The sequence below is a fragment of the Hemitrygon akajei genome, chromosome 31, assembly GCF_048418815.1.
Source record: "Hemitrygon akajei chromosome 31, sHemAka1.3, whole genome shotgun sequence".
Lineage (NCBI taxonomy): Eukaryota > Metazoa > Chordata > Chondrichthyes > Myliobatiformes > Dasyatidae > Hemitrygon > Hemitrygon akajei.
Window position 1 is genome coordinate 21,534,984 of NC_133154.1, and position 15,811 is coordinate 21,550,794.

Here is a 15,811-nt window from a genome sequence, read left to right on the forward strand (position 1 = left end):
GGAACCTGAAAACGTATGTAAAATAAAACAATTATCGCCAGCGGAGAGCGGCTGTGCCCTGCGGAGCATTCTGGGAGTGCAGACTCCTTTCACTTCGAAGCGTAGAAATAACAGAAATAACAGAATAAATTCAACACTTGTCACAATAAAGTTTCTGTGCCGTGTCGGGGCAAAACATATCATCTTTTTTACCCGGAGGTTGGGGGAGGTTAAAGAGAGCAGAGAAAACGCCTTTGGTTGCTATGGCGAGGCGGCGGCGCCCTCTGAACCCGGCTTGCTGATGACGATGCACGCTGGGGAATGTAGTCCATCACGGGTCAGGCGTCGCTAACCGCGGTGATGACGCTATAAGTCGGACTACATCTCCCGGCATTTAGGGTCCTGCGCCGCTCGCGTGAGAGGTGACCATCTTGGAATCCAGCTGAAGGAGTTGCGGTGAGTGAGGAGGGGAAGAGGGAGTTTGGGGTCGGGAGTTGGAAAGGAGGGGAACTGGGGTGGGTGAGCGGGTGTCATAAGGCGGATAAGTACGGGGAGAGGTGGGAGGAGACGTGGAAAGGGGCTGTTGTATCGGGGGAGTGAGGAAAGGGATTGGGTTTAGGGTTGAGAGGTCTCTGTTCCTAAGGGTGGATAGAGGGTGGGAATAAAGATCGGGGATGGGAGAGCAGATGGACAGGATGAGTGTGGGGTTCCTGATAGAGGAGGGAGGGAAATGCAGAGATGGACATAATGGTTGGGAATTTTCCAGTGGTGGTGATGGTGGTGGTGGAGGATGGAAGGAGAAGAGCGTATAGATGGATGGGATGGAGGGTGGGACTTTCCCAGGGGTAGGGACGAAGTGAGGGAAGGTGGAGGAGGAGGGAGCATGCAGATAAATAAGATTGGCTGTGCAACTTCCTGGTCCAGGGAGGGAGTGTGAGGATGGAGGGATGAGAACTTAGACGTGGACAGGACAGGGGGTGGCACTTTGCATGCTGAGTGAATGCATTCAAAGGGAAGGAGGAAGAAGGGACAGGAATTTATAATTGAACAAGAGGGATGGAAGGGTTTCTTGGTGAGAGTGAGGTGGGGTATTCTCTAATGGGATGGGTTGTGACTTGTTGCCCTCTTTTATCCTGCACCCCTAGAGTGCCCCTGTTGGGAGAAAATGGCATCGGCAGTATGGAAGGGGCTGGTGGGGATGGGGCTCTTCGCTCTGGCACATGCCGCCTTCTCTGCGGCTCAGCGTGAGTATGGGATGGGGGGAGTTGAGGGGAGGATGTGGGAAAGGGGGGTCGTTTGGACAGGAATGGTATGGAGGGAGTGGCAGGAGAGGTTGTGCCCCAGGGGAGGGGGAGGGAGGGTCCAGGATGGGGAGAGGGGTGGTGGGGTGAGTAATAAGAGATTTTGCAGGGTGGGTGTGGAGTGAAATGAGGATGCCCAAGTTGCAGTCTCAGTGAGTAGAGGTGGATTTAAGGGGTGTATGTAGATGAGGTGCTGGTGGGGAGGCGTAGGAGGATGGGATCTTGGAACATGAAGAGAGAGGTACCCTGGGGGAGGGGAAATGGGGTGAATGAGTAGGGCCCTCTTACTCCCTGATATTTCCCGTGTTTCTTATCTCCTCCCCAAGGATCTCTCTCGCCTCTCAGCCGAAGCACTTGCCTGTGTTATTATCCTTAACAGATCTAACTCACTCCCTCACTTCTCTTCCCAGATCGATCGTACATGAGGTTGACTGAGAAGGAGAATGAGACGCTTCCTGTAGATGTGAGTACTAAGAGGGTGGAGGGAGGGAGGAGGAAGTGATGTGGTGTCTCAGTCCAGAGAGAGGGTGCGCTCGGCCTCAAACAACATGAGCACATCTCTCCCAACCATCGGTAGTACCCACAGGAGGCGTTGCCTTAAGAAGGCAATATCCATCATCAATGATCCCCACCGTCTGGCCTGTACCATCTTTTCACATCTCCCATCGGGCAGGAGGAACAGAAGCCTGAAGTCCCACACTACCAGGTTCAGGAACAGTAACTTCCCTTCAACCGTCAGATTCTTGAACCGATCTACACAACCTTCATCACCTCTTACACGACCACATTTTTTTGATTATGTCTTTGCTTCTACACTAAAGTTCCACCTTGCACGGTCTCTTTCCCTCCTTGCCTTGTAAAATATAAGTACAGTTAACATTCAATAATTCAGATGTTGTCTGTATCTTTGATTTGGACGGAGGGTAAGATGGCGCTACTGAAGTTGTGCATCTGTTCATTAGTAGTTCAGATGGCAAGAAATGATGACTAAAACCATTACTGATAACACTTTTTCTGAGGTAAATTGTGGTAAACTATCAATACAAACCACGGAGAAGCAAGTGGAGGCGAAGCTGGTTCGTAGAATGAGCCGTACTGGTGCATTGCAAAGCTGAAGCGGGCAGAGTTGGTATCGTGGTCGGAGATAGAGCTGGAGTGAGTGATTTGGAGAGGAGTCGATGCAGAAGAGTTTTGATGCCTGTCTGCCTAACCTAGGTGCGAGGTTAAATTGCTCCAAGTGCAGAGCTGATAGGGTGAGATCGAGACCTTGCCCTTAATAATGTATTGTCTCCCTCACAATTACCTGGGTTAAACTGCATCTGCCACTTCTCTGCCCATATCGGCAACTGATATATTGAGCTGTATTCTTTGCCAGTCTTTTACACAGTCTACAACTCCACCAATCTTGGTATCATCCACAAACTTACTAACCCACCCATCTTAAGTTGCAGGAAGAAATTGCAGCACAGCTGGCCAAAGTTAAAATGCGAAGGGCTTCCAGTGAGGTGGGTGCTACATTGTTGGCAAGGCTCCAGCAGGACAGTCCCAAAGTGTGAGTTCCTGTATTGATAAAACATGGAGAAAACCCAACGTGCTCAATGGCAGTGTTGATTCATTTGTTCCACAAGTGTCTGTGAAACACGAGTTAGTGCCCAAGTGGTAGTTCAAGGTGTTCACTCTCAGCCTGCATCAAGGAAGCACTCTGAACTGATATCTTATCCTACTGCTCAATCTGCTCATGGGAACATTAACTTGCTGCATGGAAACACTTGTTTTAGTTGATAGAGGTCTGAATGGTACTGTGGAGGCTATCAGGATGCAAAAATTAAACGCAGTGCATCTCTGCCTAAAGAAGAGATTCAAATCTTCGATGACGATCCATTGCAGTATCATGCATTCATGAAGGCTTTTAAAAATAGTGTTGAAGGCGAGACTGGTAACTATGGTGACCACTTCTATTTCCTTGAACAGTACATTGGAGGTCACCCCAGAGGGCTTGTCAGAATTTTCCAGCATGTTGACCCTGAGGAAGGAAATCTAAAGGCCAAGGTTTTACTACAGAACATTTTGGTAATAAACAGAAAACTTCAGCAGCCTACGTGCAAAAGGCCACCTGCTTTCTTGGCCACCTATCAAATCTGAAGACGTGAAAGCTCTTCAAGACTACAGTTTTTTTCTTAATGGCTGTTGTAATGCCATGAGAGAAGTACAGCACATGCAAGAACTGGATGTGCCTGCCAATGGGGATCTGTGGAGAAGAGTGGTCTGTAAACTGCAAGCTAAGCACAACCGTGTAGCTATTTTTGCCAACTTTGTTGATTTTATTGAAAAAACAAAGATGACTACATACCTGGTGTTTGAGAATATACAGGGTGCTACATCACCTGCAATAAGCAAAGGTGTGAACGAAACTAAGTGACAATTATGTTCTAAGACCAAAGGAAGCAGCCTTGCCAGTACTGTGGCCACTGTGAGAAGTAAAGCTAAAACTGAACCTGGAACTAGTGGAAGGGAAATGTTCTCATCATCCAAAAGCATTTGTCTGTTCTGTGAGGGTGAACACACATTGGATTCAGGCCCTCAGTTGGAGAAAAGGGCTCCTGGTGAGAGGATTGACTTCCTAAAGGAAAATGGTGTCTGCTTTGGCTGTTTGTGTGCGGGGCACCTCGGCAAGGATTGTAAGAAGCATCTTTCATGCGAGGCATGCTGCATACTTCATATTAGCACTGATGAGAAGGGTGCAGATTCGAAACAAGTCGTGAAAGAATCAGACACAGCAGTGAGTAATGCCCTGGTGTCTAATGTCCTTATGGGTGCTGGCGATCATGATTGTAAACTTCCCCTAATTCCTGTACAGGCGAAGTCTAAAAAGGTAACAAGTCAGTGGTTACTTAAGGAAGTACAGTGGTGTACTGCACAGAGAGCCTAATGTACAAGCTCAACCTAACAGGAAAAAGGGCACGCATTCTCCTGTGCATCATAGACCAAGAGAAGGTCATGAGTAGCTACAGTATATCGCTTCAGGATTGGAAGTAGCTGGCTCAGATAGTGAAAACTATCATGAACTGCCTAACATCTACAAGCAGGAAAGAAGGGCTGTCCTGAAAAGGAATATTCCTCATCAGTGGAATCTCCAGGAATGGTCTCGCCTGAAACGTGTCTGTTTGCTGGAGACTGATTCAGAAATTGAGCTGCTGATAGGGACAGATGTGCCTAAAGCAGAGGAGCCGTTTCAAGTGGTTCACAGTGCTAATGATGGACCCTATGCAATCAGGACAATGTTGGACTGTGATTGGACTGTGATTGGACCACTGAAAGGTGACTTTGGTAGTGGAAGAGCCTGTGCTCAGCCTGGACTGACAGTGAATAGGATCTCAGTATTGAACTTGAATTAGCTTTGGTAGCAACAGTTCAAGGCAGACTTCCCTGAATTCAGTAAGGTTGAACAACCTGGTTTGTCAAGCAAAAACCACATTCATCGAGTTGGTTGCAAATTCTGTAAAATTTGTAGATGTTAACATGCCTAATAATAGGAAGATTGCTAAACAGTGTGTTCTAAATTTAAGAAGGGTCAAGATAGTACTGGATGTGGAATGGTGCATTCAGTCTGATACTTTCAAGTTTAAGATCACAATCCAAGATGGACCACTTACCAGAAGAGGAATCCTCCCCATAGTTCCTTCTATAATCCCTTAGGAATCTTGAGTCCACTGGTGTTATCTACTAAGAAGATCCTACAAGATCTATGAAGAAAGGGCTTGGCTAGGATGATGCTATACTAACATCAGTTGCTCATGAGTGGAAAAAGCTGGTTGAGAGAACTGGAAGACTTTTAATGTTTTAGATATTTGAAATTATTGGATTTTGGAGAAGTTACTGCTGCAAGCAAAGATGGCTAAGGAGCAGTGACCTACGTATTGTTGCACGGCACGTGTTCTCAGCTGCACAGTGCTTTTATCTAGTATGGCTCCATTGAAGTCAGTTTCCACCCCTCGTATGGAGCTCACTCTGCTATGGCGGCAAGCATTATGAACATATTGCGGAGGAAGGAGTTGCACCTGCAGCTTCAGGACTCCGTTTTTCAAACTGATAGTACTTCTGTGCTGAAGTATATCAAGAATGAAACTTTCAGGTTCCGAAACCTCGTTGCTAACAGTGTTTCAGAAATTCTCAAGGTTTCACAAACATCTAATGGAGGTATGTCAACACTTCAAGTAACCCTGCAGATGTGGTCTCTAGAGAGTTGAAGGTGAAGGCTTTTCTGAAGAATAAGAGTAGGGTGTCAGGACCTCAGTATCTTCTTCAGCATGAAAACTAATGACCTGTGAATCCTGATTGTTCTGGAGAACTTCTGTTAGATAATTCAGAAGTCTAGTGGATTGTTACAATGAATGTTACGCAGGTTGAACTTGAGGTAGATGTGGTAACATATATAATCCATCATTTCTCGTCTTGAACCTGTTTGAGGAAGACAGTAGTCTGGATTCTTAGGTTTAAGAGACTGCACTTGTTTCTTAGTTGGAAGAGGAAGCAATTGAATAACGTTGTTGCTCAGTCTGCCTTGAATGAAGAACAACAAGGCTATTCTTTCGGGAGAGAGACTGAGAAGGCTAAGGGTCAGATTGGCTGAGATTGTTTCTCCATGGAGGAGCTCAGAAAGGCTGAAATGGAGATCGTTGGCTTTTTGCTCAAGAAAGGCATTTGCAGAAGAATTCTCGAGCTTGCATAGGGGAAGAAAGTGAAAATAAGAACAATCATATTTTCAAGCTCAATCCAATACTTGAAGATGGTGTCTTGAGAGTTGGTGGACGGTTTAGTGAGGCAGCCGTGCTTGAAGGGACTAGACATCCTGTTATACTGGCGAAGGATCTTCCTAAGTCAGACCTCATTCTGAGGCATGTACATAAAGAGCTGGAACACGGTGGCCTTAACCACATGTTATCCAGGTTGCGCCAAAGATATCAGATCTCCAGTGTTAGTACAGTTATAAGAAGAATACTGACTAAGTGTGTTGTGTGTTGACAGTTGCACACAGCTCCAGGAGGCCAGCACGTGGCGGATCTTCTGGGCAGGTTCTCTCAAAATGAACCTCCATTTACGCGTGGACTACTTTGGACATGTTGAGGTGAAGAGCAGGAGTACAGTGAAGAGATATGAGGTCATGTTTACCTGTCTAGCTATACCAGCTATTCACATTAAAGCGGCATCTTCTTTAGACACAAATTTCTTTGTTGATGCACTTCCATGTTTTATAGCAAGCTGAGGACAGATTCGTGAACTGTGTTCTGATAATGTGACAAACTTTGTTGGAGCTGAGCGTGAGTTCAGAGAAGCCACTGAGAAGTGGAATCTTTCACAGAAGATCACTGATGTCCATCAGAAAGAAATTAAGTGGATTTTAACCCCCCCCCCTCCCCCCCAGGAGCTGGTTCACATCATGGAGGAACATAGGAGAGATTGATCAGGTCTGTAAGAAAGGTTCTCAATTCTACCATGAAGGTACAGAATCTTGACAAAGAGCTGTCCACACTCCTTTGTAAAGCAGAAGCTATTATCGAGGATTGTCCAATTACTACGGCATCCTCCAATTCCAATGATTTGGAAGCATTAACACCCAACCATCTTTTGCTTCTGAAGACCTCCCCATCCTTACCAGCAGGAGGGTTCCAAAAGGAAGATGTATATGCACGTCATAGATGGAAACAAGTCTAAAACACGTCAAACTTGTTTTCGAAACGGGTCAAAGAGTATTTACCACAGCTACAGGAATGTCAGAAATGATAGGGTATAAGACACAATTTCCTCCCAGGAGATATTGTGCTTGTAGTTGATGATACGATGCCTCTAAACTCGTGGATCAATAAGAGTCATTCAAGTCTTTCCAATGAGAGGACTATTTGTGCAACAGGTATACATCTTCTGTCTTCCACAAGAGAGGTTTGAGAAACTGCAGCTCTAGAAGCTTCAAGATTTTGACTTGACAGAGGGTAGTGGTAAAGATTACTTTGTACTGGGCTTAAGTGTTGGTAACCTCTGGCCTACATGACTAGTGCTTTACTCGTCTGAAAGAAGAAGGGGTATTTGTATGGATGTTAAGATTTCATGGCTCCTATTTTTTAGTAGTATGTAGTTGTAATTATAGTCTAATAATTAAGAGCTGGAATGAAGGAACCATGTATGTATTTTCTGTCTGTCTGTATTTGTTGCATGTTTACTATGGATAATTTGTCATGTGGATTGGGGTGTGGTAGAAGTGAAGAGTGTAGTTACGTATTCATGCTCTGGAGAAAGTGCTGTAATGTACACAAAGTCATCTGAGAGATGCAGCCCCTAGATATAAAGTAGTCTTTTATTCAACAAAATGAGACACAGCAGACATATTGAGAATCTTTCCGAGGAAGAGCCTGCTCGACCTAGTATTACATGACATTTATATGCTAAAGATCAAAGGACAGTTGTATGTTTATAATGTATCTACAATACTTCCTCTGAATTACATATAATTCTCACACCTCCTTCTTCGCATCCACACTCCAGACACTCAAAGTGAATGTTAATCAACATGATCTGGTTTTTCCACTTAACCGCTGTTCACAGCTCTAGGAACCTATTGTTCAGAGCTGCATTTTAAATTTAATCTATAGTCCGTGTTCAGGTCTAAAGTTAATATATTGCTATACACCCTAATCACAGAATATGCCCTAACAGTCCCCCCTCTTGGTGTTCCTGGATAAAAATAAATTTGTACCAGGAAAGGCCAACCTTAAAGAGGATCTGCTCAAATAGAGCAGCAGAAATGCCCTGCTTTTGAACATCTCCCAATTACTCTATGTGCAACTACACTTACGCTATCATCCCTACTGGCTACCTACAAGATGTCCCAGAAATTTGACCAACAGTCTTTAAAAACACAGCTTTGTCATTTGTAAGGCTGTTGCCTCCTTCCCTGTTGGCCATTTACAGTTTAATCATATTCTTTATCTTCACCCTTCTTGTGGTCCTATCCATCTGGGAGCAAACCCTGCTTTTTCAGGTAGCATTCTCACCATGACTTGGTCACCTGGCTGTGGGAGGACTATCTCCTTTCCCTCCAGCTCTCTCTGATCGGCAATGTGCTGCTGCTGTTTTGCTCGGTCATTCAGCACTTTACATAGGTCCATCATATCTTCATGTAATCTTACTAAGTTGGCAGTTGTAGTTTCTTCTTGTCCTTCTGCTGCCCTCCTCGCACTGATGTCTGCCAACTCGTTCCCCTTCTGGTGAGCCTTTAATCGCTGCTACCTCCTCAAACAGCTGCACTACTTCGAACAGCTCCTGGCTGTGTTTGGCCCCTCCCCTTGGGACCTCCTAGCATGATTCCCACACATGGCCCTGACTCTCCTCCCCGCTTGGGGCTGCTGTCTCTCATGTTAGCTGTTTTGTAAGTCACACATGTTCACTGCCCCTATATTGTCCATGTTATTTCTCCCTTTCTTGAGTCTATGATAGCACTTGCCTTACTCATTCTGTCTATCCCCAGGATAGTACCTTCATTATTTGGGCACACCCAGAAATCTAAAGGAAGCTGCACTCCCTCAACCTCAAGTTCCTGGGGCTGACTTCTGTCTGCCTTCATTGTTTCACCTCTTGCACTGGTAATGTAAATCTCCTCTCCAGTCATGGGTAAGGGTAGGTCAATTATCAATACTGATGATCCCTTGTCCAATGACATTTCACATTGCCGGCCCCCAAGTAAACCTCTTGTATACTTACATGGATGGCCACCACTAGCAATAGAGGTGGCTGTCAACCGTTTGTCTGACCTCAGCAGCTCTATAATCTGGTCAGCAGCCAAATCGGAGAGGGCACTGCTCCAGACTCTGCCTGCTTTGGTGAGTGATTTTCACACTTCCCTTCTTTCTCAGAGCACTGCCTCCTACCATGGACTGAGAGGATACAGCTGCAACAAGTCATCTCCTTTACCGTCCCACATCTGTTCTAGGCATTCCTTGCTATGTGCCTCAGCTGCTGGCACACAAACAAGTTCTCTGTGATGTCATGGCAGCTACATTCACTACAGCCCCTTTACAACTCCTCTTCCCCCTCCTCTGGTCTGTCTCACCAGCCCATGACACTGTTGCAGAGTAGGTCAATCCCACTGCTATCCCCAAATCTAAAACTTCCTGCTGGGCTGAGCTCAAGCCTTCCTTCAGCATTTCAGGAAGACTAAGTTGTGTGTCCCTGGATTATCCATCCCTAAATACTTCTCATACGCTCATTATTTATGTTCTGCATAATCCGTGGCTGGCTCATCAGCTCTGTGAATCACCGACATTATCGTTCCCCAGTTACTCTCACCTCCCCCAGTCGCTGCCTCACTTCCATTCAAGGAAGTGATATCTCTTCATTGCTGGCATTCTCAGTAGTTGCCATGTAACATCCTGCACTCCCTGGGCTGTAATTCCTTGAGTATTTTGGTTTTACCACCACGCATCTATCTTTGGAGTGCATCTGGTGAACTTAAACTATTTCCTAGAGTATTTGCAATTTCCACATGATTTTTTTTTAAGTGAGGGCAACCCTGACAAAATGCTCTGCTTCTTCTTGGGGTGAAGGGCTTATGGATGGTTATAATCAAGGTCAAGGGCTGGCTCAGGTCATCAGGGTGCTCAACCTGATGTTGCCTGACCTCAAAAGGTGCCATCCTAACAGATGTATCTGGGTAAAACCTCTCCTTGAATTAACTCCACACTAATTCCCACGCTACATAAAATATAAATGACGGATACACATTAAACAGTGCATACTTAAAACCACGAAGTATGTACTCTGCAATCTGCCACTTGTGTGCTTCTGAATTCATAATACCTGTTGTATCTCTTTGCATTTAAGACTTTTACACCAAGGTTAACTGTTACAGACATTGTTAAAACACGCAGACACACACAAACGTGTCTGCCACAATACGGTTACGGGAACAAGTATACACTCCCCAACTCTGGCATCCTGAACCATCAGTAACCACCCTTCACAGCTGGTGGCCCTATCTCACCAAATTAACACAAGTGTTTATGTAACATAAACACACATGCATGCACCTACACCACTTTACTTTTAGAGCTACCAGTTCAGCCCTCTCCGCGATCCCGTAGCCACCTACCTGAACAGGTCCAAGTATGAGTGTTAATTTTAAAAATACTCACTCACTTTGACTGCTGATGTCGATGGCCATATGATGAGTCACAAGGGCATCCCAGACGAGGCCCCAAATGTTCTCATGTGGACAAAGTCACTGGAGAGCTGCAGCTGGGAGGTATAAAGTAGTCTTATACTTGACAAAATGAGACATAGTATTGAGCACTTTTGGAGGAAAAGGCCTGTTCAACCTAACATTACATGACACTTTATATGCTAAAATCAAAGGATAATTCTATATTTAGAACGCATCTACAATGCTTCCTTTGAATTACATGTAACTTTCACACCTCCTTCTTCGCGTCCACACTTCAGGCGCCCAAAATTAATGTTGATCAACATTGTCTGGTCTTTCACTGCTGTTCACAGCTCTAGGAATCTATTGTCCAGGGCAGCATTTTAATTTTAATCTATGGTTCATGTTCAGATCTAAAGATTGGTTGCTCAAGTTTAAAATTTTGCTATACACCCCGTCCAGAATGTGCCCTAACAAAGGGTATAGTTAATATATCTTTAGTTTAGTTTTGGTCTCGTTGTGAGTTCAAGGCAGCTGGGTATGATCTTGTTGGCTGCCTTGTTTATCATTTAAATATGTTTAAGAACGCTTGGCTTAAGTATGTTTGAATACGCCTAGACTGCTTATTTCATTATATGGTTAGTTTCATTTGTTACAAGATCATTCATCTTTGCTGATTCCTCAATAAAGGATCAAACATATTTTCATTGACTTAGAACTTAATGTTATTTGTGGCGAATGCGTCATACATGTGTCAACCCCACCCCCACACCCTCGTCATACACGTGTCAACCCCACCCCCACACCCTTGTCCTTACTCTCTGAGCGGTTTTGCTTTGTTTTAAAGTTACCACTGCACATACCAGTATAGCAGGCAGTGATACAACCAGTCAGAATGCTCGCCACAGTACATCTGTAGAAACTTGCGAGGGTCTCTGAGGATGTATCTATTAAATCCATAGGTAAAGGTGAAGCGATAAACTACGGCTGAACTTCTCTCCCTTCTCCCTGTACAGATTGTCCTTCAGACACTGCTGGCATTCCTGGTGACCTGCTATGGGATAGTTCACATAGCCGGGGAGTTCAAAGACATGGATGCAACTTCTGAGCTGAAAAACAAGTGAGTGTATGCAGCTTTCTTTGCTGTTCTTTCCAACCGTATGTGATGGGAAGATATTGAGGGAGCTTCACTGGAAGTGTATGATGGGATGGTGTTGAGGGTTTTTATTTCTGTGTCTGGGATGATGAGGCGTAGGGTGGGGTTTAGTTGAGGGGAGGTGTGAGTGGAATTGAAATGAGGCACAGCCTGTATGGGACAATGCTGGGTAACCTGTGTAATTCTCTTTTTTTTTTCTCTCTCTCTCTCTCCCTCCCTCCCTCCTTTCTTCCCCACACTCTTCCTCTTCCCTGTTCCTGCTTCCTCTCCCCTCTACTCCCTACCCCTGATCTATCCTTTTTCCTTCCGATTCTCCTCCTCGCTCCCCACCCCTTCCCCCCCCCCCACACCCCTTTTCCCCTCCTGCCCTCTCTCCCCTCTCCACCCAGGACATTTGAGACCCTGAGGAACCACCCCTCCTTCTACCTTTTCAACCATCGGGGCCGGGTATTGTTCCGCCCTCCTGAGGGAGACTCCAACTCGCCCTCCTCAGCTCTCTTATCCAGTCTGAAGCTGCGGAGACTGCAACCCAGCCTTCGTTAGACTTCTCCTCTTCCCCTCCTCCAACCCATAGATCTTGGTCAGAAAACCCCTCCGTCCAACTTCTCTCCCATCCCCACCCCGGCACAATCTAGTTCTCCTGCCCCCACCCCCTTTACTCTGGGGATGGAGACAGAGGCCCCATCCTATAGGCAAGAATGGCTGCAGATTGAGCCTGGGACTTGCTTAGGGCCCGGAGGTGGAGCAGGAGAGAAACACCAGGGTCTGTCTGTGGCTTGGTCCCATCGGGCCTTTCTCTCCCCCTTACCAATATGAGACTTGGGGCCCAGGCTCCATCTGTGGCTTAGTCACAGCTTGGCTCCTTTCTCTTGCCCCCGATGTTGGACTCGGGCTCTGATTCCATCCTTATCCCACCCTGAACCCATTTTTCTCCACCACCACGTTCCTGGAGGTGGGGGGAAGCAAGCCCCAGGCTCCATCTGTGGCCTATTGCTGTCCTGGGCTTCCCTGATCTGGAATGGTTGCCTGGAGGGAGGGCCCAGATTTTGTCCATTGCCTCGTACCCTCCTGTCTCCCCTCCCTCGGGAACAGAGATCTTAATATAGAGAGGGTCTCCAAGGATCCATTGATGCACCCAGTCACATATACAACCCCACCCCCACCATTCAAACCTAGTCTCCCCAGATCCTACTCTGTAAAGAAGTTCCCCCACAGTTTCCCCTTAAATATTTAATTTTGCACCCAGAACCTCTGACCTGTATTTCTATTCTCACCCAACCTCAGTTAGCCTGCTTGAGCTTGTTTACACACCTCATTTGTATACCTCTGTCAAATCTCTCCTCATTCTCCTACACTCCAGGGAAAAGACCTTTTCAATCTTTCCCTATAATTCAGGTCTTCAAGTCCTGGTAACATTCTTGTAAATTTTCTCTGTGCTCTTTAAATCTTATTGATATTGTTTCTGTAGATAGGTGACCAGAACTGCAGACAATACCCCATTTTTGGCCTCAAGTATCTTATACAACTTCAACATTAAAACTCCTGTACTCAATGCTTTAAGTGCTAAAAGCTTCCTTTAAGACCCCATCTACCTGTACAGAACTTTGAAGGAATTATGGATATGTTTTCCCAGATTCCTCTGACATTCACAAATTTGCTGATCCAGTTTACACTTTATCATCCTATGACATACAGCAATGGACCCAGCATCACTCCCTATGGCACACCATTAGTCACAGGCCTCCAATCAGAGTGGCAGTACTCCACTACCACTCTTTGGTGTCTCCCACTAAGCCAATTTTGAATCCAGTTTATTATTACATCCTGAATGCTAAGCAACTAATCTTCTTGACCAACTTCCCATGCGGGACCTTGTCAAAGGTCTTGCTAAGGTCCTTCAAGATGACGTCCGCTTACTTACCTTCAGCAACTTTCCTGCTAACTTACTCAAAAAACTCCATAAGATTGGTTAGACACAACCTACCATGCACAAAGTCATGTTGACTATCTTGAATCTGGCTCTGTGTATCCAAATACTCATGGTCCCTTTGAATACCTTCCAGTAATTACTTGCTACTGACATCAGACTCACCAGCCTATAATTTCCCATCTTATTCTTGGAGCCTTTCTAAAACAATAGAACATCAGCTATCCTCCAATCTTCCAGCACCTCACCCATGTCTAAGTATCTCTGCTAGGGTCCCTGCAATTTTGGCAGTAACCTCCCACAATGTATAAGGGATTTAACCACCCTAATTTGCCTCAAGACAGCAAATACCTCCTCCTCTATAATCTGTATACGTCCATGACTCACTACTGATTTGCCTCAGTCTCCCCAAATCTCGCCATGTTCCCAGTGACAATTTCCAACTGGTTTTCCTGAATCCCTCCATATTCCCACTGAGAATTCCCATCCACTCTCCCCAAATCCTGTCATGCTGCTGGTGAAACTACCACTCCCATACGTCCGTTGATCAGTCTCTAACTGTTGTCTAAGACTTTTGGGATAGTATGGTTGATAGGCCTGAATGGCATGCATTGCATGGCCTCCTCCACAGATACTGTCCCATGCTGGTGGCCCCCACCTCTGCCGGTTGGACAGCAGGTATCAGACAGCCTGAATGGCCACATACTGAGGCATACCAGGCCTCAGACCCACACCCAATCCTGTGTCCTGAACTACTCTGACTGGGACATACATCGCCCCCTCCCCCTTCGTCCCTTCATGGGGACTGGGTCTGAATCTTGTGACTCACTCCCATGACAGTGCCATGGTAGTCCCAACACTAGAAGGGACTACAAAATTCAAGGAGTGGGACTCGCTCCCACCTTCTTGAGAGGAGGCGATTGGGGATAAATGCTGGCGAGCTCCCCGAGGGATGATTAGGGGTGGGAAACAAATGTTGCAAGCTGCCCACCTTCTGGAGGGGACGGTCTGGGACAGGTGGTCAGTGCTGACCTGGGATATCCGGAAGATGGCACGGAGTGTTCCGGGTGGACCCGCCCCAGTAACTGTGGCGCACCTGCACTGACTATAACCAGACAGAGGGACTGTAACCCATCGAGAAGTAGCTGAGTGACGATGTGGGCTCCACCCGAATGCAGTATGCCGCATGGAAAACTCATCTCACAGTTAGCAGTGGATCCTCACCGTCTGTTCACACAGAACTCTGGAAGAGAAGTCTTTCACCCCACACCCTCTGACCCCCAGGACTGGGTGATGGGATGGTGCGGCAGGAACTTTACCCTGCGTCTGACTTTGGGAGTGTCTGATGGGACAGTGCAGAGGGAGCTTCATGCTGTGTCTAACCCTGGGAATGTTTCATGAGACGGTGCAGATGGAGCTTCACGCTGTGTTGGACCCCGGGAGCATTTGCAGAGCGAGCCTCACACTGTCTAACCCAGTGTATGGCAGGATGGGGAAGAGGGAGTCTCACTGTGTTTGATCCAGGATGGGGTGGAGGCAGCTTCACTTTAATTTAAATGACTATTAAAATTAACACTGATTGAAAAATTTGTGTCTATAAAGAATCTTTCATTGACATTCCTTCCTGTCTTTACCTCAAAGTCTTGAATATCCAGTGGGACTGAGAAGATTACATTGTTCATCTCCATCCCGAACGGCTTGTCTCATTTTGTGTGACTGGTGCCCCAGGTTAATGTTACACCGGGGGTGAGGAGGTAGTTTAACGAGACAGCCAGCACAGTCTGAGATTTTCCTCATCCCGCTCCATTCCTTCCCATAGTACCACAGTGATCCTCCTCTGCCCCATTCTCTGTGCTGTATAAAAATCCGCTGGCCCTTTGGAGCCATGCAGGGACAGACTGTCTGAATGTTGTACCTTCATCAAAATCACAGTCAAGGTCGATATTGTCACAGGCAGGTACAATGAAAAACCAGCTTACAGCAGCATCACAGGCACATCGCATCAAGGAAGAACAATATTAGACCCATCTTCTTTATAAAACAAAGGAGCAGAATTAAACCATTTGGTTTATCAAGTCTACCCTGCCATTCCATCATGGCTGATTTATTATCCCTCTCAACCCCATTCTCCTGCTTTCCTCCTGTAACCTTTCATGGCCTTACTAATCTAGCAACTATCAACCTCTGCTTTAAATATACCCAAAGGCTTGCCCTCCACAACCTTCTGTGGCAATGAATTCCACTGATTCACCACCCCC

At 46.1% G+C, this 15,811-nt stretch overlaps 1 protein-coding gene across 1 annotated transcript; it reads left to right on the top strand.

Moving 5' to 3' along the window:
* The first annotated feature begins 307 nt into the window (after positions 1-307).
* Positions 308-15,140, top strand: mmgt1 (membrane magnesium transporter 1). The gene is made up of 5 exons (XM_073033694.1): positions 308-435; positions 1,125-1,223; positions 1,691-1,743; positions 11,487-11,590; positions 12,016-15,140. Exons 2-5 carry the CDS (start codon positions 1,145-1,147, stop codon positions 12,167-12,169), a joined length of 390 nt encoding a protein of 129 aa, XP_072889795.1. The 5' UTR covers positions 308-435; positions 1,125-1,144; the 3' UTR covers positions 12,170-15,140.
* The last annotated feature ends 671 nt before the right edge of the window (positions 15,141-15,811 follow it).

Excerpts from the sequence above, each read along its gene's own strand:
- mmgt1 (XM_073033694.1), top strand. The coding sequence starts at position 1,145 with ATGGCATCGGCAGTATGGAAGGGGCTGGTGGGGATGGGGCTCTTCGCT. Across the intron at positions 1,744-11,486 it reads ATGAGACGCTTCCTGTAGAT|ATTGTCCTTCAGACACTGCT; the intron begins GTGAGTACTAAG and ends CTCCCTGTACAG. Across the intron at positions 11,591-12,015 it reads ACTTCTGAGCTGAAAAACAA|GACATTTGAGACCCTGAGGA; the intron begins GTGAGTGTATGC and ends CTCTCCACCCAG.